Source organism: Epinephelus lanceolatus, chromosome 13, assembly GCF_041903045.1.
Source record: "Epinephelus lanceolatus isolate andai-2023 chromosome 13, ASM4190304v1, whole genome shotgun sequence".
NCBI classification, from domain to species: Eukaryota; Metazoa; Chordata; class Actinopteri; order Perciformes; family Serranidae; genus Epinephelus; species Epinephelus lanceolatus.
This window is the reverse complement of record NC_135746.1, coordinates 1,050,115-1,077,284: the sequence shown is the minus strand read 5'-3', so window position 1 is coordinate 1,077,284 and position 27,170 is coordinate 1,050,115. Positions and strand designations below refer to the sequence as shown.

Here is a 27,170-nt window from a genome sequence, read left to right as displayed (position 1 = left end):
AAAGGTCCAGATGATCGAAACCCAGATAAACATTTAGTCCCAACACATTATTACATCCACAGATACCCACACACTGCTGCTGTGTCCTTAAACGTACAAATTTCTCCACAAATGATCCTTCCTTTCTTCAGTTCACATGTAAATATCGCTGATAACTTGCTGTCAAAATGGAGGCGAACTCCTGACCTTCTGATTGACACCTTACTTTAGCGAATAGGAACTTCCATGTTCTCACTAAACCATCTCCTCCAAACCCTTTCAGTCCAGTCCCTTTGGAACCAGCAGTAAGCCTTCAGACATGGTACCTAGACCCTCGGTGTGTTCAGACAGTCCTCTTAAATGTGGGCGGGGTTGTTGTCACTCACTGCTCCGTCCAGCACTCGCTGTATTTCCTCATCAGCGGTGACACAGATGGAAGTCTGCACCTGGTTTATCGTCCACAGAACGAGGCTGCACGCCCACATTTTCACAACAAAATAGAACAGGCTGCAGTGAGAGTCTCTCTCCATGGGATATTTAAAAATAGCAGCTTTGTGCATTTAGTCCTTCTCAGGCAAGCTCAGGGGTTTAGTGTTGCTGTAGCCCACAGGAAGTGAGGATTAGAATATATGACCTTCACATAATCCGCTCCAAATTAATCTATATTTTTAAAGTCATTACTAAAAGTGTGTGTCATATAAAAACTAAAGTGATGGTCAAAGTTGTCACAGTGAAATTTAAGGTGTGCTGATGGATTCACGTCATCAACTCATGCATTGAGTAACATTACAAGTTAACGTTCCACCTTAAAAGTTGACGGCAGTCGGCCCAGTGAATGAAGTTATTTTTTTCTCTTTCATTTTATAGTTGTAGTTTACTGATGTATGAACAGAGGTTACATAAAACCAGACTCAACAGCACGGACCAAATGTACAGAGCTGTAAAGTTGTCCACCATGGTAGCAGTTAGCTGCTAGCTAACCGTAGCTAACTTGTTTGTCCATTGTTTGGTCTGTGACGTAATAGGTCAACAGGAAAAAGGTCCAATACTAACAAGCTGAAAGGGGGCATATCTCCACCTATCGTAGAGGAGTCGCACATACTTGGCTCAATAAATGGATTCCCCTGCCGTGCTTGTATACTGGGACAAGGACAGTAGGCCAGTTAGATGTCCTCGTCCAGCTGGGACTGTAGCTCCACTTCACTGTGCATGTTACTGACACTGCGGAGCTCCAGAGTTTTTAACTCCTTCCTGTCCCCACAGACTGATACATGTTCAGAGATGATTAACAAACGGCTCCTCTGTTGTCTTAAAGGGAAAAAATGTAGGTTTTCCAGTGTGTTTTTAATACTCAGTGAGCTCCTAAACACATTTCTATCTTTGATTTTTTTTTTAACTCGTAATAAGTTCAGTTCATGTTTTATCCTTTTTATGAAAAGCGTCTCAAAAAAAAAGTGTAAAATCTCTGTGATGTTGTTTTCTACTGTGACTTTTGACTCCCAGTTCTCCCAGTTCTCCCAGTTCCAGTCATCTGCTTTTTTCAAGAAATTTTTCAGGCCAAGATAAAAAAAATTATTTCAGTGTGTTGAAAGTTGTAAACATCAGTGACACAGCTCTGACAGTGACTGACTGTGGGAGGAAAAACTTCAGGGAGTCACCTGTCAGATGAGACCACACATGTATGTGTACTAAAGACGGACCAACAATAGCTTCCAGTTTACTCTGGGTCTGTCTTACACCCATTTCCCACAGTCATGGGCTGGTGAGGTTTGGTTTGGTTTGGCTGCAGTCCCTACCCGCATGAGGGTGGGCGGCCTGGCTTTTGGACGGTCCGTCTCCAACGCATCTAAACTGAAAATGGAAACACAGATGGATGTGACATGGCTCTACTGGATGTGGCCAAGACTGACAATGGAAAACATTATTGGAGAGGAGTTTTAGGTGAGTTTTACACTTCATTATAAACTTTAACTATAGTTCATAAACTTTATGTTAAAGACATCTTTTTTTTCCACAGTGACGCACTTCAGGTCAGACTCTGATATCTAACTGCAGACAGGATGTTTTATATTAGAAGGGAAACACTGCAGAAAGTTTTTAAGCTGTTGATTTGAAACATGAGCGACTCCATGTTGTTGTTCAGCCGATTGAGTTTTATTAGTTTTCATTAAAAAGGAAACACAAAGACGACACAGACGGACACTGATGTCAGTGACCTCTGACCTCTGAAACAGACGACATTAAAACAGGAAGTCCAAAAGCTTCAAAATAAACTGCAGATAAAAACTTAAATCCCGAAGAGGAGAAAGATAAAAGATGGAGGACAATCGCAGTCAGGAGGTCAAGAAAGGTCAAAGGTCATTTCAGGATTGTTGAAGGTCAAAGGTCATCAGGTGCAGTAGAAGCGCCCGGCATCGTCTCGCCGTCTCTTACGACTCTGCTGCTGCTCGAAGAACTGCCGGATGTCGTCAGGAGTCACCACCTGTCAGAAGACCAGTCACATGACATCAGCAGAGGACAGTCATATGACATCAGCAGAGGACAGACGGGGTGGTTTGAAAATAAAAATGTGTGATCAGTTTGTCACCACAGAGAAATGTGTCATTAACCACACAGACTCATTTAAATCATTAAAAACATCTCCAAATACATATAAAAAAAAAAATATTTAAAATTCAAAATTATGACAAAGTATTCTCGGATCTGATACGCTGGGGGCGTGTCCTCTGGAAGAGCTGAGACTAAGGCCCAATCCCAATATCCCCCCTTGTCCACTACCCCTTAGCCCTTGTCCACTACCCCTTGGCCCTTGTCCACTACCCCTTGGCCCTTGTCTACTACCCCTTGGCCCTTGTCCACTACCCCTTGGCCCTTGTCTACTACCCCTTAGCCCTTGTCCACTACCCCTTAGCCCTTGTCTACTACCCCTTAGCCCTTGTCCACTACCCCTTGGCCCTTGTCTACTACCCCTTGGCCCTTGGCCCTACCCCTTAGCCCTTGGCCACTACCCCTTGGCCCTTGTCCCTACCCCTTAGCCCTTGTCCACTACCCCTTGGCCCTTGTCTACTACCCCTTGGCCACTACCCCTTAGCCCTTGTCCACTACCCCTTGGCCCTTGTCCCTACCCCTTAGCCCTTGTCCACTACCCCTTGGCCCTTGTCTACTACCCCTTGGCCCTTGTCCCTACCCCTTAGCCCTTGGCCACTACCCCTTGGCCCTTGTCCACTACCTCTTGGCCCTTGTCCACTATCCCTTGGCCCTTGTCCACTATCCCTTGGCCCTTGGCCCTTGTCCACTACCCCTTGGCCCTACCCCTTAGCCCTTGTCCACTACCCCTTGGCCCTTGTCCACTACCCCTTAGCCCTTGTCCACTACCCCTTGGCCCTTGTCCACTATCCCTTGGCCCTTGGCCCTTGTCCACTACCCCTTAGCCCTTGGCCCTTGTCCACTACCCCTTGGCCCTTGTCCACTACCCCATAGCCCTTGTCCATTACCCCTTGGCCCTTGTCCACTAGCCCTTGGCCCTTAGCCCTTGTCCACTACCCCTTGGCCCCTGTCCACTACCCCTTGGCCCTTAGCCCTTGTCCACTACCCCTTAGCCCTTGTCCACTACCCCTTGGCCCCTGTCCACTACCCCTTGGCCCTTAGCCCTTGTCCACTACCCCTTGGCCCTTGTCCACTACCCCTTGGCCCTCAAAATGACACCACTCACTACGTCACCGCATAGGTTCGGTTCACGCATACATAACTATTTTAAACAGGAAGCTGCGAGCCATCTACATTTCCAACAGACATCTGCAATGAAGTCTCATTCATCCTACCGATCGCGTTTGCCGTATTCATCATGCTTCGTTTGATGAACAACAGATGTATGTACTTTTTTTCCCGTCTCTTGCTCGGTGGTAGCCATGGTGTTGTCTACCCCTCGCTGGCAAGTCAGTATCTGAAATCCCTCGCTCCGAAGGGCTAGTTTCATACCCACTACCCCTCGTTATGCCTATGCCCTACCCCTACAAGCAAAAAGGAATTGGGACACCACTACCCCTCGCGGGAACGCGCAAATGTAGGGGTAGGGCCAAGGGGGGGTATTGGGACGGGCCCTAAGAACAAGCTGCTGCAAAGTGAGACTCTAGTTAGCAGCTAACACCGTAGCACAGTCGCCCGAGCTAAAGAACAAGTCCCCACGCAGCTATGGACTCTGGTTAGCAGCTAACTGGGTAACACACAGTCTACAGCAGCACATCACACACACCCTCTAAACCGAAGAACTAGAGCACCACTGCAGACTGACTTTAAGCTTCAGCAGGTCAAAGGTCAGATGAAGGTCAAAATCCGGCTTGGAAAAGTAATCCACCAGCTCCATCTGACACAGACTCCAGGCCACCGCTCCCCACTCGCAGGTACAATGACGCGGACTAACACGCGATCGGGACCGAGGGTACGATGACGCTTCTCTTGCATACACACTGGCCGTCTCTCTCTCATTCACTGGTTTATCTAAACTTCCGTGTCTGTGGTGTCAGTGTTGGCGGGTTATTCCTGATTGGATGATTGATTGATTGAGGGTGTGGTCTGTGTGAAACATGAATGAATGAACTTTCTGAATGGAGTAGTGATGCCATTCTGGGTGGTCGCTACAACCTTCAGTCTTAACTCACCTTTCCTTCTGCTGCGAACCTCTGCAGGAAGTCCTTCAGTTCACTCTTCATGTCGTTGTACCCTGAAAGACGCAAATGGACATCAGACAAACATGGCCGACAGACACTGGTGGAGCTGTGGGACTTGTAGTTTTACATGAGTTATTTGTAGTTTTGTGTGTAGTACCGTGGATGATCTCCAGCTGCTGCACTCGGTTCAGGTTGTCGAGAGCCGACATCAGAGGGTCGTGTCCTTGCTGTCTCTGTTCGTTGTTCTTTCCTTCATTCTCGTAGGCGAGGACGGTGTCCGACTCGTCCAACAGGAAGGACAGGCCGGCTTCAGACAGACACTCCTGAGACACACAGAGTCATGAGCTGTTTAAAGCAGCGATCATCAACTGGCGGCCTGCGGGCCGACCATGACCTGACAGTTACATCATCAGTCCCTTGGTGAGTTTTACCTTGCAGGTGCTGCAGGAGCAGAGTTTGGAGCGCCACGCTGACGGCCAGAACACGGCTCCTGATTGGACTCTTTTCTGACCAGTCGCCTGCAGCTGCTTCAGTCTGCAGCTTGGCTCCGCCTCCTCACGGCTCCTCTTACAGCTGGGTTCGATGACATCATCACCCTGACAGATTATCAATTATTAATCAATCACCTTAATCACAATAAACAACTACAGCTGTAAGGGATGACATCATCACCTCACTCCAGTTATATGTTCATTGATTATGTCATAACCTGCCGTTACCATGGTAACAGACTTAATGAGTTAACGAGTGTGATCCTCTCACCTTCTCTTCTTTTTTAGGAAGGTCTGTGTTTGACTCATCAGCTCCTGACTCCTCCTTCACTTGTGCTGCACCTGGAACTGAACAGGAAGTACATCACACAAACAGGAAGTACTTCACAGATACAGAAAGTGTAACAACATTGTGTCTCATTCATGAAAACTGAGTAAATCTGTGTGTAGATTTGCACATAAAAGCCTACTCCCTACTCCGGATTCAGGAACGCTGCGGGAAACTCAGATTTGATCGTAAACACGTGTGTATGATCATGAATGCCAATCCATCGTAAAGTGACAGTGCACTCCCGGTAATCATCAATTAGCATAAATCCCCACCCATGAATAGCCAATGACCACCATATAAGGAGGTGTAGGTGAATCCAGTCGACCTGTCAGTCATGGTGCAAACAAAGAGAGAGAGAGAAAGAAAAAAGAATTTTTCTGAAGCGGAGATTGAAATAATTTTGGGTGAAGTGGACTTAAGAAAAAACATTTTATTTTCTTCAGTTAGTAGTGGTGTGACAGGGACAGGCAAAGTGAAGGCCTGGAGGGAGGTAACAGATGCTGTTAATGTTGTCTCCGTGGTACAAAGAACCAGAGGTGTCAGAGGTGAAGCGTAAATGGTTTCATATGAAACTGGAGGCAAAGAAACACATAAGCACACACACAAAAAATACAGCGGTCACCAAACAAACAGAAGATTCATTTGTGGGGTTTTGAATGAAGTGGGAACGGGAAACCAGAGATGTTTTGTGCGTAATGGATAAACTCTAAATCAGTGATGGCTGTCGGAATGTAGAGCTATTTAACATTTATTTTAACAAATGATACGGATAACATATAGCCTACAGCAGTTTGTATGCATCGTCTTCAAATTATTTGAATCTTAATAGACTAAAGCTCTGTTTTATACAACGTAAATTAAACAGTTTTCAAATCAGATTTATTCATTCAAATGATGAAAAAGCCACAAAAACAAAAAAAAAAGAGTGTTGTCTCAAATAATTCTTTCAGCTGGCGCGTGCTCCTTCGTGGCTCCACCACCTGCTGCTCCTGCTGAACCCAGGCACTGAGGCCGAAGAGGCTGTGATCCGGCTGTCCTTACGGATATTTTTATTATCATCATTCAACATGTAGAAAGAACGTGTAATCTATTGAGTCGATTTACATAGATAATTCACAATCATGAACTTAATCTGGATCTTAAACCTGCTAATTGCCAACTAATTTAACTAAATGTGTTATATTTTTAATATTTTGTCATGTTTAGATTACGTGTTTCAAAGGCATCTGTGTATTGTGTACATAACAGAGCGCAATACAAGTTAAAATTGTAATTTCCAATAGTGACAAGCAATATTTATGTGCTTTACTAAATTTACACAAGCACTACGAGTGGTCAGGAGCAGGAGTAGATTTTGTTAGTGGCTACGAAAAGATCGGAGCTACTAAAATATTGATGAATGAGGACATGCACGTAAATTTCCGTCTGCGAACAGTTTACACACAAATTCCTTCTGCTCACGTTTCATGAATGAGACCCAGTGTGTTTACCTGACAGGTGAGCAGTGTGTTTACCTGACAGGTGAGCAGCGTGTTTACCTGACAGGTGAGCAGCGTAGGTCCAGAGCAGAGGGTTTTTGTTCATACAGGATTCACAGATCATCTCCTGCAGCTCCACACAGTCTGGAACCACACAGCCCAGGTGCTGCACACACACAACCAGGTGAGCTCAGTGACCGTAAGTGACCCTCAGACTAAGGACTGTGACATCACAGCTGACAGGTGTGTCAGGTACTCACCCTGCCATGAAGCCAGTCCTCACACACCACACACTGAATCATCTCGTCCTCCACCTGGAGACAAAACCAGCCAATCACAGAGAGACACAGGTTTAAGAAAGGAACCAAAGCTCACCTGGTGAACAGGTGAGGGGCAGGTATGTGTCTCACCTGGTCGTCTGGGTCTGGGTACGGCCGGTTGCAGGTACAGTAAACTCCAAAGAAGTTATGACTGTATTTGTTCAGACTGTTGACCTCCTCCTTCTCCTGCCACACACACACACACACACACACAGTGTAAGTCTATGGTGTCCTCACAGTGACCTGAACATGCACTGTGGGAACCACCTGTTTGACTTTTAATGTGACCATCATCATCATCATCATCATCATCAGTACTCATGTAGATTAGAGTCACCAATTCAGTATCTGACCAAATGTCTCCCCTTCTGTTCCTGAGATATGACGTTAAAACATGATGATGTCACAGTCAAGCTGACCTTTGACCTTCATTATTTTATCCTGTTGGACAAGTTTGGTCAGAGTTAGTGTATGAATTCTTCAGTTTAGGGCTGGGCGGTATGACCTAAAATTCATATCACGGTATAAATCGAATCCCTTCACGGTAACGGTATATATCGCGGTATAAATTTAAGTGTAAAAGTTATAATAGAAGTGTTTCTGAATGGGTTTTGTAGTCCCTTAGCAAAGCTAAATTGATAAAAAAAAAACAACAACAACAAAAGCAAAGATATAATGTATTTTTTAGAGCATTTATTGTGCAGAATGCAGATCTCAAAACTCAAAATTAAAACCCAGTACTCTATGGTGCAAAATGTCCCCTGGGATCTATATCAAAAGGTAATTTCCTTCTTTTAGCAAAATCCTAAATGACTGAGTTGTGTTTTTTCCACCTGGACCTTTATGCTCTGCCATTTCTCCTCTAATCATCACGCTGTAACCTGTGACAGGCTGCTATGATACCACAACTATCACACATTCACATATGGAGTTTTTTGTGGAGCCCCTAGCGTCACATAGGTTTACATTACCCAAGGTTTATGACAAACTCTCTTGCCGAAAACCAACTCCCGTGTGCGCACGGCGAGAGAGGAGAGGGAGAGACGCTGTGCTGCTGCCAGAGGAGACGCTGAATGAGTTCCCTCTGAGCAGTAAGTCGCTAAAAGAGTCTGAGAAGTCCGGGGCTGTTCATAAGACATTAACTCACTCACTCACAAGTTCTCCAGCAACACATGTTGCACATGCTACGCTAAATCACGGACGTGAACCAGCTCCTCTTGCTCCGCTGTCTCTGTGCTCGCAGCCATTTTCACACTGAGGCAGGTGCGATGACGTCATCGACGATAGGACGGTAGAGCGCAAATCTCTACCGTGGGCCAAATTTATATCATTTCTACCGTCTACCGCATATACCGTGCAGCGCTACTTCAGTTATGGACAAAACATTTTGTGAGGTCACACTGACCTTTGACCTTTGACCACAAAATTCTAATCAGTTTATGGTTAAGTCCAAGTCGGTGTTTGTGCCAAATTTGAGGAAGCTCCCTGACGGCCATCTTGAGATATAAAGCGTTTTTGTGTTCACGAGAATGGCCCAATTCCAATCCGGCCCCTAAAGACTCAGGCCCTGAACCCTCACTGACTTAACTGACGTCAGCTGGAAGTGATTGAGTGTGAGAGTGTGAAAGGGCTCCGGATGCTACAAATAGGAATGGGACAGCACTTATCCCTCTCTACAAAATGTTGTTGACACTGGCGGCTCTGGGCGTGATCATTTATCTGTTATTGTCAGCATATATTCCACACATAAAGAATATATATCTATTTATATCAATAGATAGATAGATAGATATGACTTCATATGTGTTTATGAACCATCTTAAATCCTTGTTAATGTAATGTTTCATTGTTTATCTATCTGTTTTTTCGCTCTCCTTCCATAACGTTACCGTTTGCATATCTGCCGACCGTGTTTTCGTTTTTTTTTACAACACTTCCGGTGTCCCGAGGGCAACCCCTGTATTTGACGTCACAACGCTATGAACTGTGGGTAATTTCCTTACCGTAAGTCCGCATCGATGCTGACCTACGGTAAGGGGGCATAAAGGGCTCACTCACTGACTCACTGACTCGACGATTTGACAATGGGACAGCCCTCACACACTCACGCACTTCACATGAACGCGCCTCTAAGTCAGTGAGTCTGTAAGGGATCAGATTGGAATTGGGCCAATGAGACAGATGGACAACCCAACAACATAACGCCTGCGGCCATCAGCGGCACAGAGGCATTAATGACATGTGACTATAACAACAATCAGTCTGAGGGTTCAGGCGCCTTCAGCCAGCAGCAGGAAGCAGCTCCTGTTGGCCGCAGCCAGCAGGATTTTTTGGCTTCACACCGCTGACGTCACTTCAGCTTGTTTATTTCTGTCTGAAGGAGGAGTTCGACCAATCACAGACGTGTCCCACCATCATCATGTCTGCAGCACTGCAGTAACCGCACACTCAAAGTCCCCACATTTGCCCCCCAACAATGTCGTCACTCCCTCCACAGGCTGAGAGTCTTTGGAGTCAGTCAGGAAGTGCTGCTCCTCTTCCACTGCGCCGCAGTTGACAGCATCCTGCGGTCGGGCATCTCAGCCTGGTTTGGTGACCTCAGTGTACGACTGAAGGCCCAGAGAGCTGTGAACATCACAGGAGTCATGCAGCACGCCACACTCGGGTCTATCTTTGAGCAAACCATTATCAGACAGGCCCAGATGTTTTTTTCAGGCCCCGCCCACATCCTCCATCACCAGTCAGACACTGTGGAGTCCCCCAGTGTAGCTTAAAGGGATAGTGCACCCAAAAATGAAAATTCAGCCATTATCTACTCACCCTCATGCCGAGGGAGGCTCAGGTGAAGTTTTAGAGTCCTCACATCCCTTGCAGAGATCGGCGGGGGGAGCGGCTAGCACACCTAATGGCGACTAACGTCCAAGAACACAAAATTGAATCCACAAAATATCTCCATACTGCTCATCCGTAGTGATCCAAGTGTGCTGAAGCCCCGACATAAAAAGTTGTTTGGAAAAACATCATATGAACTCTGTTTTTAGCCTCACTGTAGCCTGTAGCTCTGACTGCTTCTCTGTGCTCCGCACTCACGTATGCGCGCTCAGGGTGATCGGTGATGCACGGTCTCTGAAGAGCAGCAGTCTCGTCAGTACTGATGTCCAGATTCTCAAGTAGAGGCATCGCCAATTCCCAGTCTGAGCAGCAAAGACTTTCCTCATCCGTTGGCATTGCTTTGCATTTGAAACAACTACACCACCAGGTTTCCAGTGCTCGACTCCGGTATTCTGCGGCTGGCTGAGGGTTAGGCTCATGAGCTGCGGCGGCTGCTTCGTCCAGTAGCCTGAGTTCCGTCCGTGTACTCGGGCTCAAACAAATACGGAAATGCTGTTCCTCCTCAGTTTCAAAGTCTTCAGACATGTTGGGCTGTCCTTTGCTAAAAGACCGTAGTGCAAATTATCTTTTAGCTCTGTGGTTACTGCTGTCTCCCCCTGCGGTGCACGTGTCACGTGATGTAAACACGGGTGAGCAAAGCTCATGCTTTCGCTGGTCTCGCGCAGGCGCGAACACGTGAGCGCGGAGCACAGAGAAGCAGTCAGAGCTACAGGCTACAGTGAGGCTAAAAACAGAGTTCATATGACGTTTTTCCAAACAACTTTTTATGTCGGGGCTGCAGCACACTTGGATCACTACAGATGAGCAGTATGGAGATATTTTGTGGTTTCAATTTTGTGTTCTTGGACGTTAGTCTGGGGTGCCGTCTGCCATTAGGTGTACTCCTCATCCAACAAGATCTGTGATGGTTGCACAAATCGTTATTGCCAATCTTGTCTAAGCTCCGCCCTTTATGAATTTGTATTTGCTGATTGCCGCCATGGTTTTTCACCAGTGTTGCTGCTTTGTAATATAAAGTTGTAGATTCATCCTCAGATGGTGTTGATACACGCACATTTCATCAGGTGTGTCCACGTATCTCAGATCGCGCACTGCTGTTCTGCATGTACCACAAGTGACGACAGCCGCCACGTCCACACTCAACTTTGAGTGCGTCAGCAGTACACTGTATTTTCCTGCACTATGTAGTGTGAACGCACTAGGGCTCTTAGTATATGAAGTGTTTGGTACAGACATCATTGACATTATTGTGTCTCATCTATTGTGAACTCACAGGGTGGAGTTTACACTGCAGCTCGTTGAACTTCCTGTTTCCACAGTCACAGCGGAAGTTCCTACAGAAACCAGAGAAGAAGAGTCAGTGACTGCATGAATCCATCAGCGTCTGTGTCAAATAAAACTATAAGTCTATCCACACAAAGTCTTCACATCATTGTTTACATGAAAACACATGTTGACTCACAGCAGGAAGTCGTCAGATTAGAACCGACGATACATAAATGTGATTCATTTAAAAGAGCACCGACCTCTTGGTGTAGAGTTCAAACAGGTCGTGACCTTCATGACACTTGTACGAACAGGCCAAACAGACTCCGGCTGCCTCTCCTCCCTTTGGTGTGCAGGTGCTGCAGGCGTACAGAGCCTGACGCTTCACATAACCCTGAAATACACACAACACACATATGACCACCGCACAATGTGCACACAAGTTGGACCTTATTTCAATTTCATGTTGACCTCACATCCTGTTACCTGTAGGTGGCGCTACACATGAGTCATCAATGTAGCAATACATTCCATGGAGTTTATGCATTTTCATGAATGTTGGACATCATACAAAAGAATCAAATATCACTTCCTGTGTCCACTATGTGGCGCTACACAACACCTGCTCATGACACATCAAGTGGAGGCCGCACTGTGTTTACAGGCGTGTTCTAGATGACACACTGACCACCACTGATCATTGCACAATGCATGCTGGTGAGATCTGTGTCCTGACTCACTCTGACATCACACATCAAGTGGACAATGATGACTTCATGACATCATGGCAGCTGCACTTTTTAAAACCAGGAGCTGCAGCTGCTCTCCATCAACTGCAAGACCCAAGGCATGATGGGAAACAGCTGGCTCTCAGCTGATCAAACGCCAGGTTCAGACTACATCACAGTTTTGTCCGGTCCGATGTTCACTATGTCACATTAGACGACTGTGGAGTCATAAAATCGTGCCGTGACTTGGCTGACAGACATGACGCACTACGAGTTGGTCCACGACCATCATCACTGGTCGTCTTTCACGACGCGTGTGATGTCATCAGGTTATTTTGTCCAAACTTTATTATTATTTCAGTCACTGTGTCTGTTCATATTCCAGCTGAACTCATGTTGTAGTAATGTAATAAGTGTCACCAGATGGGTGGAGCTACATTTGAAGTCCTGCATGCAAATTATGAGTCACAGAACTCTCCACAGGAAGTTCCTGCAAATGTTTTGCAATAAAAGCCTCTGTAGAAGATGAAGGATTCTCTCAGCTGACACTGTAAGAGGTGAAGGAGAGAAGTCGTGGAAGACAAAAAGAAAAATCAAACACAGACTTTCTGTCGGGACGTTGAGGCGAGCCAGACGTGGCGTCGGTTGTCGTTTACTATGACATGCTACACAAGATAAATGGATGGATTACTGCATATGACACTCATTATCACTCACAATCTGAGCCGATGTCACATGATGACTACGACATGTATTATTCAGTAGTATTCAGAAGAAGAAGTGTTCAGCAGCCCTGACTGTACCTGAGAGTGTGACGTTAGGCAGGCACACGTGATCACTCACCTGAGGATATGAGCAGTGATCAGAGTCACTTCCTGCCAACACGGCTGAAGCTTCTTCCTCCAGCTCCTCATCCTCCTCCAGAACATCGACCAGAGACACCGTCTGTTCCTCTGACATCATCAGCCGCTCTGCAACACTACGTCTGTTACCATAGAGACCAACAGAAACCAGCTGCTGTCACATCTGACAACTGTTTACTGATCGATGTTCTGATCAATAAACACAACAAAAACAGTCTGTTACTGTGATATGAGCCTGATGCTACTGCCTGTCTGCCTGTCTCTGCCTGTCTCTCTCTGCTTGTCTCTGAAGAGACGTGATGAGTTGATTGACATGACATGATTATCAAACAGTTTTACTCGGATCATCGATCAGTCTGATCAGCTGCCAACTGATCGGAAAACAATCGATAAACAGGTTTTAAATCAAGCTTCAGTTAGCATTAGTTAGCATCAGCTAGCGTCATTTGTGAACGTGCATCTCCTCCGCAGTGATGCTAACTTTGTTAGCTGCGTAATAAAACACAAACTTACCGAACAGGACCTGTTTACACCGTCTGACCCGGCTGTGCACGAGCCAATAACCCGATCAATAACAGCCAATAATCAGCTGCGCCTGATGTTCAGCTTATCGGATCTTTGTTATCAAACCGCTCGCTGCTGCTTGTTCTGATGACAACTTCCGCTTCATTTCCGCAGATCGTATTTGGCGGCATTAATCTGGGGTCAGAGGTCACCGAGTTTAAAAACAGAAATAAATACTTAATTAAATTATAAAAATCAGTCAATCGAAGAACCAGCTGTGTCTCTGTGGGCTGAGAAATTAACTTTAATGTTGGAAATAAACTTTAATGTGACGCATACTGCACTGGTTCTGTGGTACGTTCAGGTGTCCCACGGAAATCACGGGTAAAACCCTTCCCACCGTGAAATGATTAGCGTCATTGATCACAGATTAGATTTCTGTTTTATTTCATGTTTGTTAAAAACACACTCTGTGTTCCCACAGAGAGAGAAATGTATTAAAGATGGAGGGTCCTCTGCTACTGGACCACTGGGGTTTCCGAATAAATTAATCCCTTGGAGTGTTCAATTTACGAAGGGCACTGAACGCATCAGACGATTCTTGATGACGACAGCAGGAGGGGCTTGTAGTAAAGATGGCGGACGTGGCTGTGTTAGCAGAGCTGAGGTTCAGAGACGGACAGAGAGAGAAAATCAGCGTCAAAGTGGAAAACAATCTCCATTCTCTGATTAACGGGATTCAAGAGCTGAACACGAACGTGTCGCGACTCCTCAGCGAGCTGGTGGAGCGGGAAAAATCCGGCGGAGACTGCGCAGAAGGTGAGCTAGCTCTCTGCTAACCGCTAACATTACAGTGGAATACAGGCGGTTACCTGTCAGAGGTAAACAGACAGGCTGTTACCTGTCAGAGGTAAACAACCAGGCGGTTACCTGTCAGAGGTAAACAACCAGGCTGTTACCTGTCAGAGGTAAACAACCAGGCGGTTACCTGTCAGAGGTAAACAGACAGGCTGTTACCTGTCAGAGGTAAACAACCAGGCGGTTACCTGTCAGAGGTAAACAACCAGGCTGTTACCTGTCAGAGGTAAACAACCAGGCGGTTACCTGTCAGAGGTAAACAGACAGGCTGTTACCTGTCAGAGGTAAACAACCAGGCGGTTACCTGTCAGAGGTAAACAGACAGGCTGTTACCTGTCAGAGGTAAACAACCAGGCTGTTACCTGTCAGAGGTAAACAACCAGGCGGTTACCTGTCAGAGGTAAACAGACAGGCTGTTACCTGTCAGAGGTAAACAACCAGGCTGTTACCTGTCAGAGGTAAACAACCAGGCGGTTACCTGTCAGAGGTAAACAGACAGGCTGTTACCTGTCAGAGGTAAACAACCAGGCGGTTACCTGTCAGAGGTAAACAACCAGGCGGTTACCTGTCAGAGGTAAACAACCAGGCTGTTACCTGTCAGAGGTAAACAACCAGGCGGTTACCTGTCAGAGGTAAACAACCAGGCTGTTACCTGTCAGAGGTAAACAACCAGGCGGTTACCTGTCAGAGGTAAACAGACAGGCTGTTACCTGTCAGAGGTAAACAACCAGGCTGTTACCTGTCAGAGGTAAACAACCAGGCTGTTACCTGTCAGAGGTAAACAGACAGGCTGTTACCTGTCAGAGGTAAACAACCAGGCTGTTACCTGTCAGAGGTAAACAACCAGGCGGTTACCTGTCAGAGGTAAACAGACAGGCTGTTACCTGTCAGAGGTAAACAACCAGGCGGTTACCTGTCAGAGGTAAACAGACAGGCTGTTACCTGTCAGAGGTAAACAACCAGGCGGTTACCTGTCAGAGGTAAACAGACAGGCTGTTACCTGTCAGAGGTAAACAACCAGGCGGTTACCTGTCAGAGGTAAACAGACAGGCTGTTACCTGTCAGAGGTAAACAACCAGGCGGTTACCTGTCAGAGGTAAACAACCAGGCGGTTACCTGTCAGAGGTAAACAGACAGGCTGTTACCTGTCAGAGGTAAACAACCAGGCGGTTACCTGTCAGAGGTAAACAGACAGGCGGTTACCTGTCAGAGGTAAACAACCAGGCTGTTACCTGTCAGAGGTAAACAACCAGGCTGTTACCTGTCAGAGGTAAACAACCAGGCGGTTACCTGTCAGAGGTAAACAACCAGGCTGTTACCTGTCAGAGGTAAACAGACAGGCGGTTACCTGTCAGAGGTAAACAGACAGGCTGTTACCTGTCAGAGGTAAACAACCAGGCTGTTACCTGTCAGAGGTAAACAACCAGGCGGTTACCTGTCAGAGGTAAACAGACAGGCTGTTACCTGTCAGAGGTAAACAGACAGGCTGTTACCTGTCAGAGGTAAACAACCAGGCAGTTACCTGTCAGAGGTAAACAACCAGGCTGTTACCTGTCAGAGGTAAACAGACAGGCTGTTACCTGTCAGAGGTAAACAACCAGGCTGTTACCTGTCAGAGGTAAACAACCAGGCTGTTACCTGTCAGAGGTAAACAACCAGGCTGTTACCTGTCAGAGGTAAACAACCAGGCTGTTACCTGTCACAGGTAAACAACCAGGCGGTTACCTGTCACAGGTAAACAACCAGGCGGTTACCTGTCAGAGGTAAACAACCAGGCGGTTACCTGTCAGAGGTAAACAACCAGGCGGTTACCTGTCAGAGGTAAACAACCAGGCGGTTACCTGTCAGAGGTAAACAACCAGGTTGTTACCTGTCAGAGGTAAACAACCAGGCGGTTACCTGTCAGAGGTAAACAACCAGGCGGTTACCTGTCACAGGTAAACAACCAGGCGGTTACCTGTCACAGGTAAACAACCAGGCGGTTACCTGTCAGAGGTAAACAACCAGGCAGTTACCTGTCAGAGGTAAACAACCAGGCTGTTACCTGTCAGAGGTAAACAACCAGGCTGTTACCTGTCAGAGGTAAACAACCAGGCTGTTACCTGTCAGAGGTAAACAACCAGGCGGTTACCTGTCAGAGGTAAACAACCAGGCTGTTACCTGTCAGAGGTAAACAACCAGGCAGTTACCTGTCAGAGGTAAACAACCAGGCTGTTACCTGTCAGAGGTAAACAACCAGGCTGTTACCTGTCAGAGGTAAACAACCAGGCTGTTACCTGTCAGAGGTAAACAACCAGGCTGTTACCTGTCAGAGGTAAACAACCAGGCAGTTACCTGTCAGAGGTAAACAACCAGGCTGTTACCTGTCAGAGGTAAACAACCAGGCAGTTACCTGTCAGAGGTAAACAACCAGGCTGTTACCTGTCAGAGGTAAACAACCAGGCAGTTACCTGTCAGAGGTAAACAACCAGGCTGTTACCTGTCAGAGGTAAACAACCAGGCAGTTACCTGTCAGAGGTAAACAACCAGGCAGTTACCTGTCAGAGGTAAACAACCAGGCTGTTACCTGTCAGAGGTAAACAACCAGGCTGTTACCTGTCAGAGGTAAACAACCAGGCTGTTACCTGTCAGAGGTAAACAACCAGGCTGTTACCTGTCAGAGGTAAACAACCAGGCTGTTACCTGTCAGCTCTGTGACACAACAGTAGTTTTTCTGATGCATGCTTTACCTGCTGCAGGTGAGGAAGAGGACGAGGACAGTGATGAAGGATACGAGGAGCCAGAGGAGCCCCAAAACTCTCAACCACAACCTCCAGCCAAAAGATTCAAGACCTGAAACACCTGTGGACAAACGAGGACACACATGACACACAGGGACACCTGCAACACCTGAGGACACTTGAAACAGCTGGGGACACGTGGAGACTGTGTGACAGGATGATGTTTTGTTTTTTTCCTGTTTGAAGCAAAGACGATGATGTGAGCTGATCAGTCACATGATCCAGGTGTGTCTGACTCCATGTTTACACTCAGGTGAAAAGTCTCCTTTTTTCTCTACTCAATCAATCAGTCATCAATCAGTTATTGATCGTGGGTCATCCAATATTTTAACATGTCCGAACACGGAGCTCATGTCTGCCCAGTCATGGTCACCCTGCAGGTGAGGACAGGTGAGGGGATCAATTTAACAGCAACACAAACACCAACATCATTATGATGTCATCATAATATTATGTTAATATATTATTGTGAAACACATATTTTGCTCACATGTACGTGCTGTTACAGACACACACGCTATAATTCAAATCCAGAATGTTGAACAGATGAAATCAATAAGGTGTCAATGGTTTCACTAAATTCTTATTGACAGACGTTGGCAGGAGAGACGAGTGAGGGGTCAGACAGTGAACACACACACACACACAGATGATCAGAGATATTCCTTTAATTAAACATTCTTAACGTTCATGTTCAGATGTTTCATTATTTTAGTCTCCCGTGTGTCTCAGACTGTTGAGTGGATTGTTCTCATGTCACACTGCTGACAGATCGTTTATGCTCCATCAATCAATAATTAATGGGATCAATACATCATCCATACATAATCTATACCAAAAGAAAACAAATCAACCAGTAATCACTATGATCAATAATCTATACATCCTCCAGACGGTAAGGAAAATCAATCAATAGTGACGATTACATGATTGATATTTTGTCAATACTGAAAATAAAATAAAATCAATAATCACCCAGTACGTCAGCGTGTGTGCCAGACTCCAGATTAAAGTCCTCTGTGTTCATTTATCTCTGCACCATGAACACGACATTAGACCAGTATGAGAGTCACTGTGGCTCCACCAAACACTCTGTATCTGTGACCCTGCTGTAACACTGAACACTGACCTGGCTTCATCTTCATCCTCTCTGTGCCACACTCCTCCTCCTCTGTCAGTTTTACACCTGTTGGTTTGTAGTTTTTTTATAACTTAAACATGAACATCAAAACTGATTTGACCTCAGTTCGCTGCAGCTGAGCTCTGCAGCCTCTCTGTGCCAGACTCCATTCATTTTTCTGTCAGTTTAATTCTCAGTCCGCCCCCTGAGCCCAGCGGCCGCTCACTGTGTGTCACTCTGTATTTCTGCCTCCTGCGTCTGTTCCTGAAGTCACTGATGATAAATACAGGTTTTTTTTTTCTTAGTAAAACAAATTACAAATCTTTATAAAAACTCTGCAGTATGTTTTTTTCATTTCATTGATATTGTAATAAAGTTATGACGGTTACCAGCGTGTCATGTGACTCATCTTGTGATTGGCTGGCAGCTGTCAGGTCAGTAGTTAAAGTTCCAGTCTAAATTCTTAACTGCATGTAACCATAGCAACAGCACTGATGATTCAGGTAACTATGGGCTAAAGTGACCACAGATATAAACTAAACATCCTCCAGCCAATCACAGCACAGCATCTGTGGAGTTACAATAATAAACTGACAGCTGCCTGACAGGCGACACTCAGGGCATAGTATTCGTTCTGAAAGACAATATTGAGGGCAGTCCTCGCGTTAGCTCCTGGCAGACAGAGCGAAGGGTTCAAATGTCACAGAACAGTTTGTTAATCTGTTTAAAGGCACACAGGAAGTGACATCACAAACAACACAAACAGTTCAGTTTGTAGTCAGAGGGACGGGCCTCTCTGATTGGTCGCCTCCTCTACGTGTCGATGAGTGGCTGACCCCTCTGACTGGCCGGTTTGCGGGTGGTGTGGCGGCTGCAGAGCAAGGCGAGGCAGACAGGAAGGACGCAGTATCCAACTGCTCGAGGGTCGGCTCTTGTACAGGAGAACAGGAAGAGGAAGAGCTGCAGGTACGGCAGCAGGAAGACTGACGCCCATATCCAGATAGGAAGTGGCGGCAGACGAGCGCTGACGCTCTGAGACCAGCTGACGGCGAGGGGTGGAGCCGACGGGTCGACCACGCCTCTCTGCACGTGCTCCAGACTGAAACTGTGAACCTCAAATACATAGTACACCGCCATGACGCTGAGCAGCAGGTAGAGAGCCACGCCCACCCATCCCATCCGCTGACGGAAGTTCATCATCCTCCATACTGTGAGGGGAAACAATCAATAATCAATATATATCAATATAATCAGTACAGATCAATATATCATCCTCCATACTATGAAAGAAAAACAATCCATAATCAATATCCTCCTGAGACCTGAACATTTGTTTGGTATTTATTTTGAACTTGTCCCAGCTACTGGGATCAACAGGACCTGGTGAGCACTTTATAATGAACAGCGTCTCAGTTTGTGGCTGTTGCTAACATTGGTCAAATTTGTTGCTGTATCAAACAGAAAACATTGTTAATCACAAATAAACAAGTTTCCACAGTAACGTGATCAGGGTTTGTCCTCGGCTGCAGACTGACTCGGCAGAGACGGCTGCCATCTTGTTTTCACATGGATTAGTGAATTGTGGTCTCACTACCACCAGATGGCACAAAGAAGCGTCCACGAGCGAGGACGACAGGTCAAAGTTCAGCAGAATGAAGTCTAAGGAGCAGCAAACCCAAAATGTGATGTCATCATATGACGACACAGGGATCAACACATCACCCTCTACACTGTCAGGGAACAACCAGTATCAATATTTATCAAAATATGGATCAATTAATCATCATTTTTACTGTAACTCAATAATCAATACATCACCATACACTTCAGAAAATAATCATGTCTGACCAAATCATCAACATTTCGTCAATACTGAAAAGGAAGAAATCAATAATCAAGCAGTTACACCTCTCTGTGCCAAACTCCAGCTGCATTTCTGCCAATTTAAGTCCTCTGTGTCCGTCCACCTCTCAGGACGGGACATGTGAGTGTCTCTGTCCACTCTAACCAGACTCCATTCATCTTTCAGCCAATTCTAGCTCTGATAATAAAGCTCAACATCTATGACCCTGATTTAAACCTGAACACTGACCCAGGTTCACTGTAGTGTTTCCGACACATCTGAACCAGACTCCATTCATTTTTCAGCCAGTTTTAAACCTGCTGATCTGTAGTTTTATTTGTTGACCATATTCAAAGTGACTGGAGCTCAGTACCTGAGTCTGAACTCTACAGCCTCTCTGAACCAGACTCCATTCATCTTTCAGCCAGTTTAACGGTGAGTCAGATGAATGTCAGACTGTGTGATGTTCCTGCCGACCTCCATCTTGCTCTCTGTGTATTTACACACAGACAGTTAGCAGCCTGTTAACAGCCTGTTAGCATCATGTTAGCAGCCTGTTAGCAGCATGCTAACCGGTTATCTGGTGTCTTTATCAGCTCTTACCTTCCTCCGCGCTGATTCTTTCAAATTAAAATTCTGCTGTCGGCTCGTCAGTCTGCTCTGTCGGTCCCGGAGCTCCAGGAAGTACAGTCTCCCCCTTGTTTTGTCACCTGACACCCATGGATGACGTCATTAATAGGGCCGATCCTCCGGCGCCATCTGGTGTTCAAACAGCATGACTACAGGTTCATGTTGCTGTGAGTCACAGCGAGGCATCGGAGGAGCAGGTCACAGGTCACAGGTCAGGTAGAGACGTTTGTCACTGTCTGATCTTTAACTGAGCCTCCAGGTAGGAAATCATTCATCCAGCAGCTCGTTAATTAACTGTTAATAATGATGTTATAAAGGTGAAGGTCACAGTGCTGTCCTGTTGCCTCCAGAGACACCAGGAACACGTTCAATCGTACAACAGTGCACACCGTTCTGCCACGGTCACTGACAGTGTGACACAAACTGTGAGGTACATTTTTCTCTCTCAGGTGTTCGGCTGCTGACAGGTGCAGTGTGGAGGTCAGGTGTGGATCACCGATCCAATGATCCACACCTGACCTGTTTGGTAGCGTTTCACTTTCTAAGCACCTGGAAATAAAACGGATTGAATTACCAAATCAAAAAACTGTAGGAAAGGAGCAGGTCGGGTCCTGACTGGTTTCGTCCTGTTTCACAGAGCATGAGGGAAACTCTCACCTGTGTTTGTCTCTGTTTCCATGGAGACGTGTTGAAGGTGACTCTCAGGTGCGTGTCAGATAAAATCAGATTATCACAAACAAACAGAGCTGTTCACACAATCCCATAATAATCATTAACTACAGTACTATTGTTAATAATAATAATAATATCTTCATGTCTTTTCCACAGTCAGAGGACGATTTATAGTTTTTAAATAATAGTTAGTTTTTAATAATTTCAGAAAACATTTTATACATAAAGGAGTCAACTTGTGGCTCCGCCCACTCTGTTTGTTTAGCCAATGACATCGGAGGAAAAAGAAAAACACCCTCAGTCTATAAACAGTCGCTCTGCTGCAGGAACACAGACCGACAACACCGAGGGTAGTCACCTGAACCTGGTCCCTGAGAGTCTGGGTTTGTTTCATTGTTTGTTTTTGCTTTTGTGGTCAAGGTGGTCCTGGTCTCTGTGTAGCTAGTTCCAGTGGTCCTGGTCTCTGTGGTCCTGGTCCTGCTGGTCCTGGTCTCTGTGGTCCTGGTCCTGGTGGTCCTGGTGTTGGTGCTCAGTGAGGACATGGAGCGACGTCAGAGTCTGGAGGATCAGCTCAGGTGTCCCGTCTGTCTGGACGTCTTCACCGAACCACTGATGTTACAGTGTGGACACTCCTACTGCAGGTACGTTGGACGGACAGGACACACCTGTCCCACCTCTGCTCCACCTGACCTCACCTGTCCTGAACTTCCTGTCCTGAACTTCCTGTCCAGGTGTTGTGTGCGCTCCATGACGATGGACCTGCTGGGACAGTTGCAGTGTCCCGTGTGTCGCTGTGCTGTGGACGGAGACAGTCCTCCCCCCAATGTCAGCCTGGCTCGAATCATTGAGGCTCTGCAGGTAACGACACCTGTGATCAGCTCACCTGGCGAGATCTCATGATAGGTCGTTGTCTCCGAGCTTTAACGAGACAAACATCCACTGAATATTTTAATTTGTGTTTTCAGTAGAAACCTTTATTTAAAAGTTTTTTCAAGTTTTTATTGACACAGTTTTCCTTCACTCTGACAGGAAGTGAGTGTTTCAGGTGGCGCTCAGCCGGAGTCGTGTCCTCAGCATCACAACCCGCTGAGCCTTTATTGCGAGGACGAACGGATGGTGATCTGCGGCCTCTGTGGAAGCATCGGCGCGCACCGTGGACACAAAATCACACCTGTGAGCTCCGTCTACAGCCGCATGAAGGTTTGTAAATAAAACAGCACCGTGAGCTCCGTCGAGTCAAAGATGGTTTACATTTCTAAAGAGGATTGATATGTGATTGTTATCTCTCACAACATGTATCAATAAAACATGGAGCGATGTTTGTGTTCATCATCAGGCAATCGGATGTTCTCCACTAAAATGAGAGCTCAGAGTAACAGAACATTATATTTCTACATGAATTAACAAACGCTAAGTTGTTCCTTCAAGTTCCTAAGTTGTTATTCAGAGCACCGCCACTTTGCTCAGTGCTCTGAATAACCCAACAGTACATTCAGACAGCGCTCTGAATTTATAAACGGTCCATTTTGCTCTCTGACAAATGAGTATTTCTGAACGCACCCTCAGATACAAACATTGTAATGTTTGCTGTCAGACAGATGTGCTGATTGGCTGACAGGTGAGAACAGTTTGTTGACTCAGCGCTGATAAGCGTCCATTAGCTGACATCATATCAACACACAGAGATTAAATGTCTTTAATGTTCCACGCCGTCTTTCAACAACAACAAGGTCACATTGTTTCACAGCACATGCTCTAGTTTGGTGTTTACTTCCTGTTTGACTCTGGGTGGTCGTCATCGTGGGGCGCACATATAGTCAGCTGAAGCAAACGGCGGCTGTGAGAACTCGGAGGAAGTTACAGGACGACTCTGTCTGACCTGTTGAATCAATGATTCTGCTTTAACAACTAATGAATTTATTTTCCATGTGTGTCTGTCAGGAGGACATTTCCTGTCTCATCACAGAGTTCCAGCATCAGAAACGTAAAGTGGAGGATCAGATCTGTAAAATGGCGTACAACAAGTCCAGGATCACCGTGAGTAACGTCTGCATGTTGGTGATGTGTCGTTCCTCGCCATGTTTCTGTTTCCTGAACACAGTTTGGTTCTCCTCACTCTGGGAGACGTTCACAGGTTCAACCTCGGCTGTTTACGTGTGACAGAAAAAAACGGGAGCTGAGAGAAAAGTTCAAACCCCGCCCACTTCTCACCACCACACAGCTGACCAATCAGTGAGTGAGGAGGGTGTGATGTCACACAGTCGATCGAACACAGACCCCCGAATCTGTTTCGAACTCTTCACTGTTTCACAAAATTTCACGTCTGAGAAAGTTCCCGTGTCACAACGTGTCACAACGTGTCACAACGTGTCACAGTGTTTCACGCTTCACATAATTTTGCTCTGTTTCAAACTGTCACAGCGGTTTGTGGAAACACGTTCAACAAGACTGAAGTTTAGATTGAACGCGCCCCTGACATGCTCAGCTGTACCCTGACTGACCAATCACAACGTCTGATGGATGACATCACGATGACCTCAGTGACCTGCTACTCTCTGTCCAATCAGAACGAGTCCGACGTGTTGAAGTGGGTGGTGAGGAAGGAGTTTGGCGAGCTGCGGCGCTGCCTGGAGGTGGAGGAGGCGGGGTTTATGCAGCAGGTGGAGACGTCGGCCGCCGTCCTCATCTCGTCCCTGCAGACCCAGACGGACCAGTTAAACCTGAACCTGAACCGGCTGCAGGAGGCCCAGACCACCCTGCAGGACCTGAGCAACGAGGGACACCTGGACTTCATCATGGTACCGATCACATGTCTGATTCTGATCAATATCATCAATGATATCACCATACTGTCATCTGTCATTAAAGACAAAATCAATCAGTGTTTGATTCTGAATAAAAACTGATTGACAGACCTGATCGATTATTGATCGGCTCTCAGATGTCTCTCTCTGTTTCTGTTTACAGAAGTACGGATCGATCGCGCCGAGGTAACAAACAAACAAATGTTGTTAATGAACTTGATTAGTGATCAGTTAGTGATAAATATTTAACTCTTTCTCTCATACTGTCTCCCCTCCTCTTCCTCCTCCTCCTCCTCCTCCTCTTCCTCCTCCTCCTCAGGTTCAGACAGATTCAGGAGCTCCAGCAGAAGGAGGAGAGAATCTTCAGCTCTCTGAACTTTAAAACTGGATTTAACCACAACGACATTAAACTCACCGTGTGGAAGAGACTGCAGAGGAAGATCCTGCCAGGTACACCTGTCTGTCTGTACACATGTCTGTCTGTACACCTGTCTGTACACCTGTACACCTGTCTGTCTGTACACCTGTCTGTCTCAACACCTGTCTGTACACCTGTCTGTCTGTACACCTGTCTGTCTCACCACCTGTCTGTAAACCTGTCTGTCTGTACACCTGTCTGTCTCAACACCTGTCTGAACACCTGTCTGTACACCTGTCTGTCTGTTTGTTTACCTGTTCTTCTCCTCCTTCTTGGTCCAGCCCTGGAGCCTCTGAAGCTGGACCCTCAGACGGCTCACCCGATGTTGGAGCTCCATCACGGGGACACGGTGGCGGGCTGTGGCGCTCTGCTGCGGAGGCTTCCTGATAATCCAGAGAGGTTCAGTTACAGTTACTGCGTCCTCGCCAACCGCGGCTTCTCCTCTGGGAAACACTACTGGGAGGTAAACACCGCTGTGACATCATCACCAAGACACCTGTTTGTTGTTGTGTGTTTACAGCAGAGTTATACGGTGTTGTGCTTCCTGTTTCCGTCCAGGTGGAGGTCGGGAACAAACCGAAGTGGCGTCTGGGTTTGATCAAAGGAACGACGAATCGTAAGGCCAAGCTGGGGAAGAGTCCAGAGAACGGGGTGTGGCTGATTGGACTGAAGGATGGGGTTTATGAGGCCTTCGCTACGCCCAGGGTGGTGCTGCCGTTGTCGTCTCCGCCCCGCAGGGTGGGCGTGTTCCTGGACTACGAGGGCAGAGTTCTGACCTTCTATAACAGCGACAGTCTGGACGAGCTGGGCTTCATCTACAGCTTCAGGCTGGAGGTCCAGGGGAAAGTCTACCCGCTGCTGGACGTCTGTTGGCACGACCGCGGACACAACAAACACCCGCTGGTCCTCCTCCAGCCTCACAGGGAGCTCCTCCTCCCCCTCCCCCCGCCACAGAAACACGACAAGTGTGACGCCTCAGAAACACCACAGGCCTGAACCCAAAATAAAGACCAGAGACAGAGTCCAGTTTACTGAGGTCAAACTGAAGTCTCAGTCAGAGCCGCAGGTTCAGTGATCAGGTGTGTTTAAGGATCAGGCTGAAAACTAAACAACATTTATGGTCCCTGAAATTTCTGTTAAGAGAAAAAAAAATAAAAGTGAACTCTAAACGTTCTCGACCATCCAGACCTGCTCTGTCCCAGCTGTGCTGAATGATCATCAGTCAGCAGGTAACGCCCCCTAAACACTGTGGGTGTGTTCAGAAACACTCAGCGTGTCAGAGCGCTCTCTGGCACAAACTGGACTGTAAATTCAGGGCGCTGTTGGAATGCACCAATTCGTTATTCAGAGCACCACACTCTCAGAGCACCAAGTGGAGTGAACGTGTTATGAACTTCACTGTTAATTCATGTAGAATAAAACGCTCCATTTCTTCACACAACAGGCCTCTCATGCTAGTGTAGAGCGTCAGACTGGATTGACAAACGTCTCCTAAATAAGGGCAGGTGTGGTGCTGTGTGCAAATACAGATATACACATTTCCAAGGATTAGAGAAATGAAACCAAAAAGTCTGGAAGAAGAAGAAGTTCAGCGGTGGTGAGATCAGTACTGCTGTTACAGGTGAATAAACAGACACGATAAAACATCTGTGAAGCTGTAAATGTGTCAGCAGCAGAGGAGGAAGTACTGACACCACACTGTAAAAATACTCTGTCACTGGTAACAGTCCTGCACTGAAAATGTTATTTTGGCAAAACGATGTAAGTACCATCAGTAAGAAGTTTTTAAGTATTAAAAGTAAAGGTACTCCGTGCAGAAAACTCTGAATCAACTGAATAAATTAAGGAATTAAAAGGAAAACACACCGTCGTCATCTTTGAGAAGATGTAACCATGAAATATTTTTGTATGAAAAATGACTTTAACGATTATCAGAGTAGTTGCTAATTAATTTTTTTTAATTAATCGACTAATCGTTTCAGCTGCAGTTTATTTTCATAATGTCTGTGTACAAAAACAAAATAACTGTAGTGGAGTAAAGGGTGAAATATCTCCTGCTGAGGTTTAGTGGGGAGAAGTAAGACGTTGCATTAGATTCAAATACTCATGTAAAGTAAAAGTACCTCATATTTGTACTTCAGTACAGCACTTGAGTAAAAGTACTTAGTTACATTCCAGCAGTGGCCAGCAGAGGGACGCACAGTAACTGAAACTACAGTAACTGAGATCAAGGGACAAATAAAGTCGTATCTCTGACTCCTCTCACGTTATTTGAAGACAGTCGGTTTTTACCGTCAATTGAAAGTCTTTTGTTCCTCGTCTGGTGACACAGCTCCAGAGACGAGTGCAGAGTCCACTCAAACATGTTGAGACGGTTAAAAGACAATGAAGAGTTGACTCAGTCATTTACAAATGATGATGATGATGATGATGATGATTAGTGAGAGATTCAACAGTTTCCATTTGACGTGTTTGTGTGAGGAGAGCATGTTTGTATTTGAATAAAGAGAAACTGTATTAAATGAA

General features: G+C 46.2%; 4 protein-coding genes across 7 annotated transcripts; 2 read left to right on the top strand and 2 right to left on the bottom strand.

The window, feature by feature from the left end:
• Positions 1 to 2,111: 2,111 nt before the first annotated feature.
• Positions 2,112 to 13,695, bottom strand: ubr7 (ubiquitin protein ligase E3 component n-recognin 7). Of its 4 annotated transcripts, none has more exons than XM_078173625.1 (12): positions 13,529 to 13,695; positions 12,996 to 13,123; positions 11,685 to 11,818; positions 11,432 to 11,492; positions 7,357 to 7,452; positions 7,207 to 7,260; positions 7,007 to 7,112; positions 5,409 to 5,485; positions 5,078 to 5,242; positions 4,804 to 4,969; positions 4,638 to 4,699; positions 2,112 to 2,461 (listed from the first exon to the last, which is right to left on the bottom strand). In XM_078173625.1, exons 2-12 carry the CDS (start codon positions 13,113 to 13,115, stop codon positions 2,369 to 2,371), a joined length of 1,134 nt encoding a protein of 377 aa, XP_078029751.1. In that variant the 5' UTR covers positions 13,116 to 13,123; positions 13,529 to 13,695; the 3' UTR covers positions 2,112 to 2,368. The 4 variants fall into 4 exon arrangements, with proteins under 4 accessions (XP_078029751.1, XP_033504032.1, XP_033504030.1 ...); XM_033648141.2 differs by having other exon boundaries at positions 12,996 to 13,137; positions 13,529 to 13,678; XM_033648139.2 differs by having other exon boundaries at positions 6,983 to 7,112; positions 12,996 to 13,137; positions 13,529 to 13,671.
• Positions 13,696 to 14,127: 432 nt separating this feature from the next.
• On the top strand, positions 14,128 to 17,846 carry LOC144466513 (uncharacterized). Its single transcript, XM_078173623.1, has 2 exons — positions 14,128 to 14,338; positions 17,116 to 17,846. Exons 1-2 carry the CDS (start codon positions 14,155 to 14,157, stop codon positions 17,211 to 17,213), a joined length of 282 nt encoding a protein of 93 aa, XP_078029749.1. The 5' UTR covers positions 14,128 to 14,154; the 3' UTR covers positions 17,214 to 17,846.
• Positions 17,808 to 20,863, bottom strand: tmem251 (transmembrane protein 251). The gene is made up of 2 exons (XM_033649343.2): positions 20,724 to 20,863; positions 17,808 to 19,485 (listed from the first exon to the last, which is right to left on the bottom strand). Exon 2 carries the CDS (start codon positions 19,475 to 19,477, stop codon positions 19,091 to 19,093), a length of 387 nt encoding a protein of 128 aa, XP_033505234.2. The 5' UTR covers positions 19,478 to 19,485; positions 20,724 to 20,863; the 3' UTR covers positions 17,808 to 19,090.
• Positions 20,864 to 20,904: 41 nt separating this feature from the next.
• LOC117271063 (E3 ubiquitin-protein ligase TRIM50-like) lies at positions 20,905 to 27,113 on the top strand. The gene is made up of 10 exons (XM_033649151.2): positions 20,905 to 21,009; positions 21,843 to 22,063; positions 22,154 to 22,280; positions 22,452 to 22,622; positions 23,364 to 23,459; positions 23,990 to 24,220; positions 24,390 to 24,412; positions 24,546 to 24,676; positions 24,926 to 25,107; positions 25,203 to 27,113. The coding sequence occupies exons 2-10, from the start codon at positions 21,963 to 21,965 to the stop codon at positions 25,638 to 25,640; spliced, it is 1,500 nt and encodes a 499-aa protein (XP_033505042.1). The 5' UTR covers positions 20,905 to 21,009; positions 21,843 to 21,962; the 3' UTR covers positions 25,641 to 27,113.
• Positions 27,114 to 27,170: the final 57 nt, after the last annotated feature.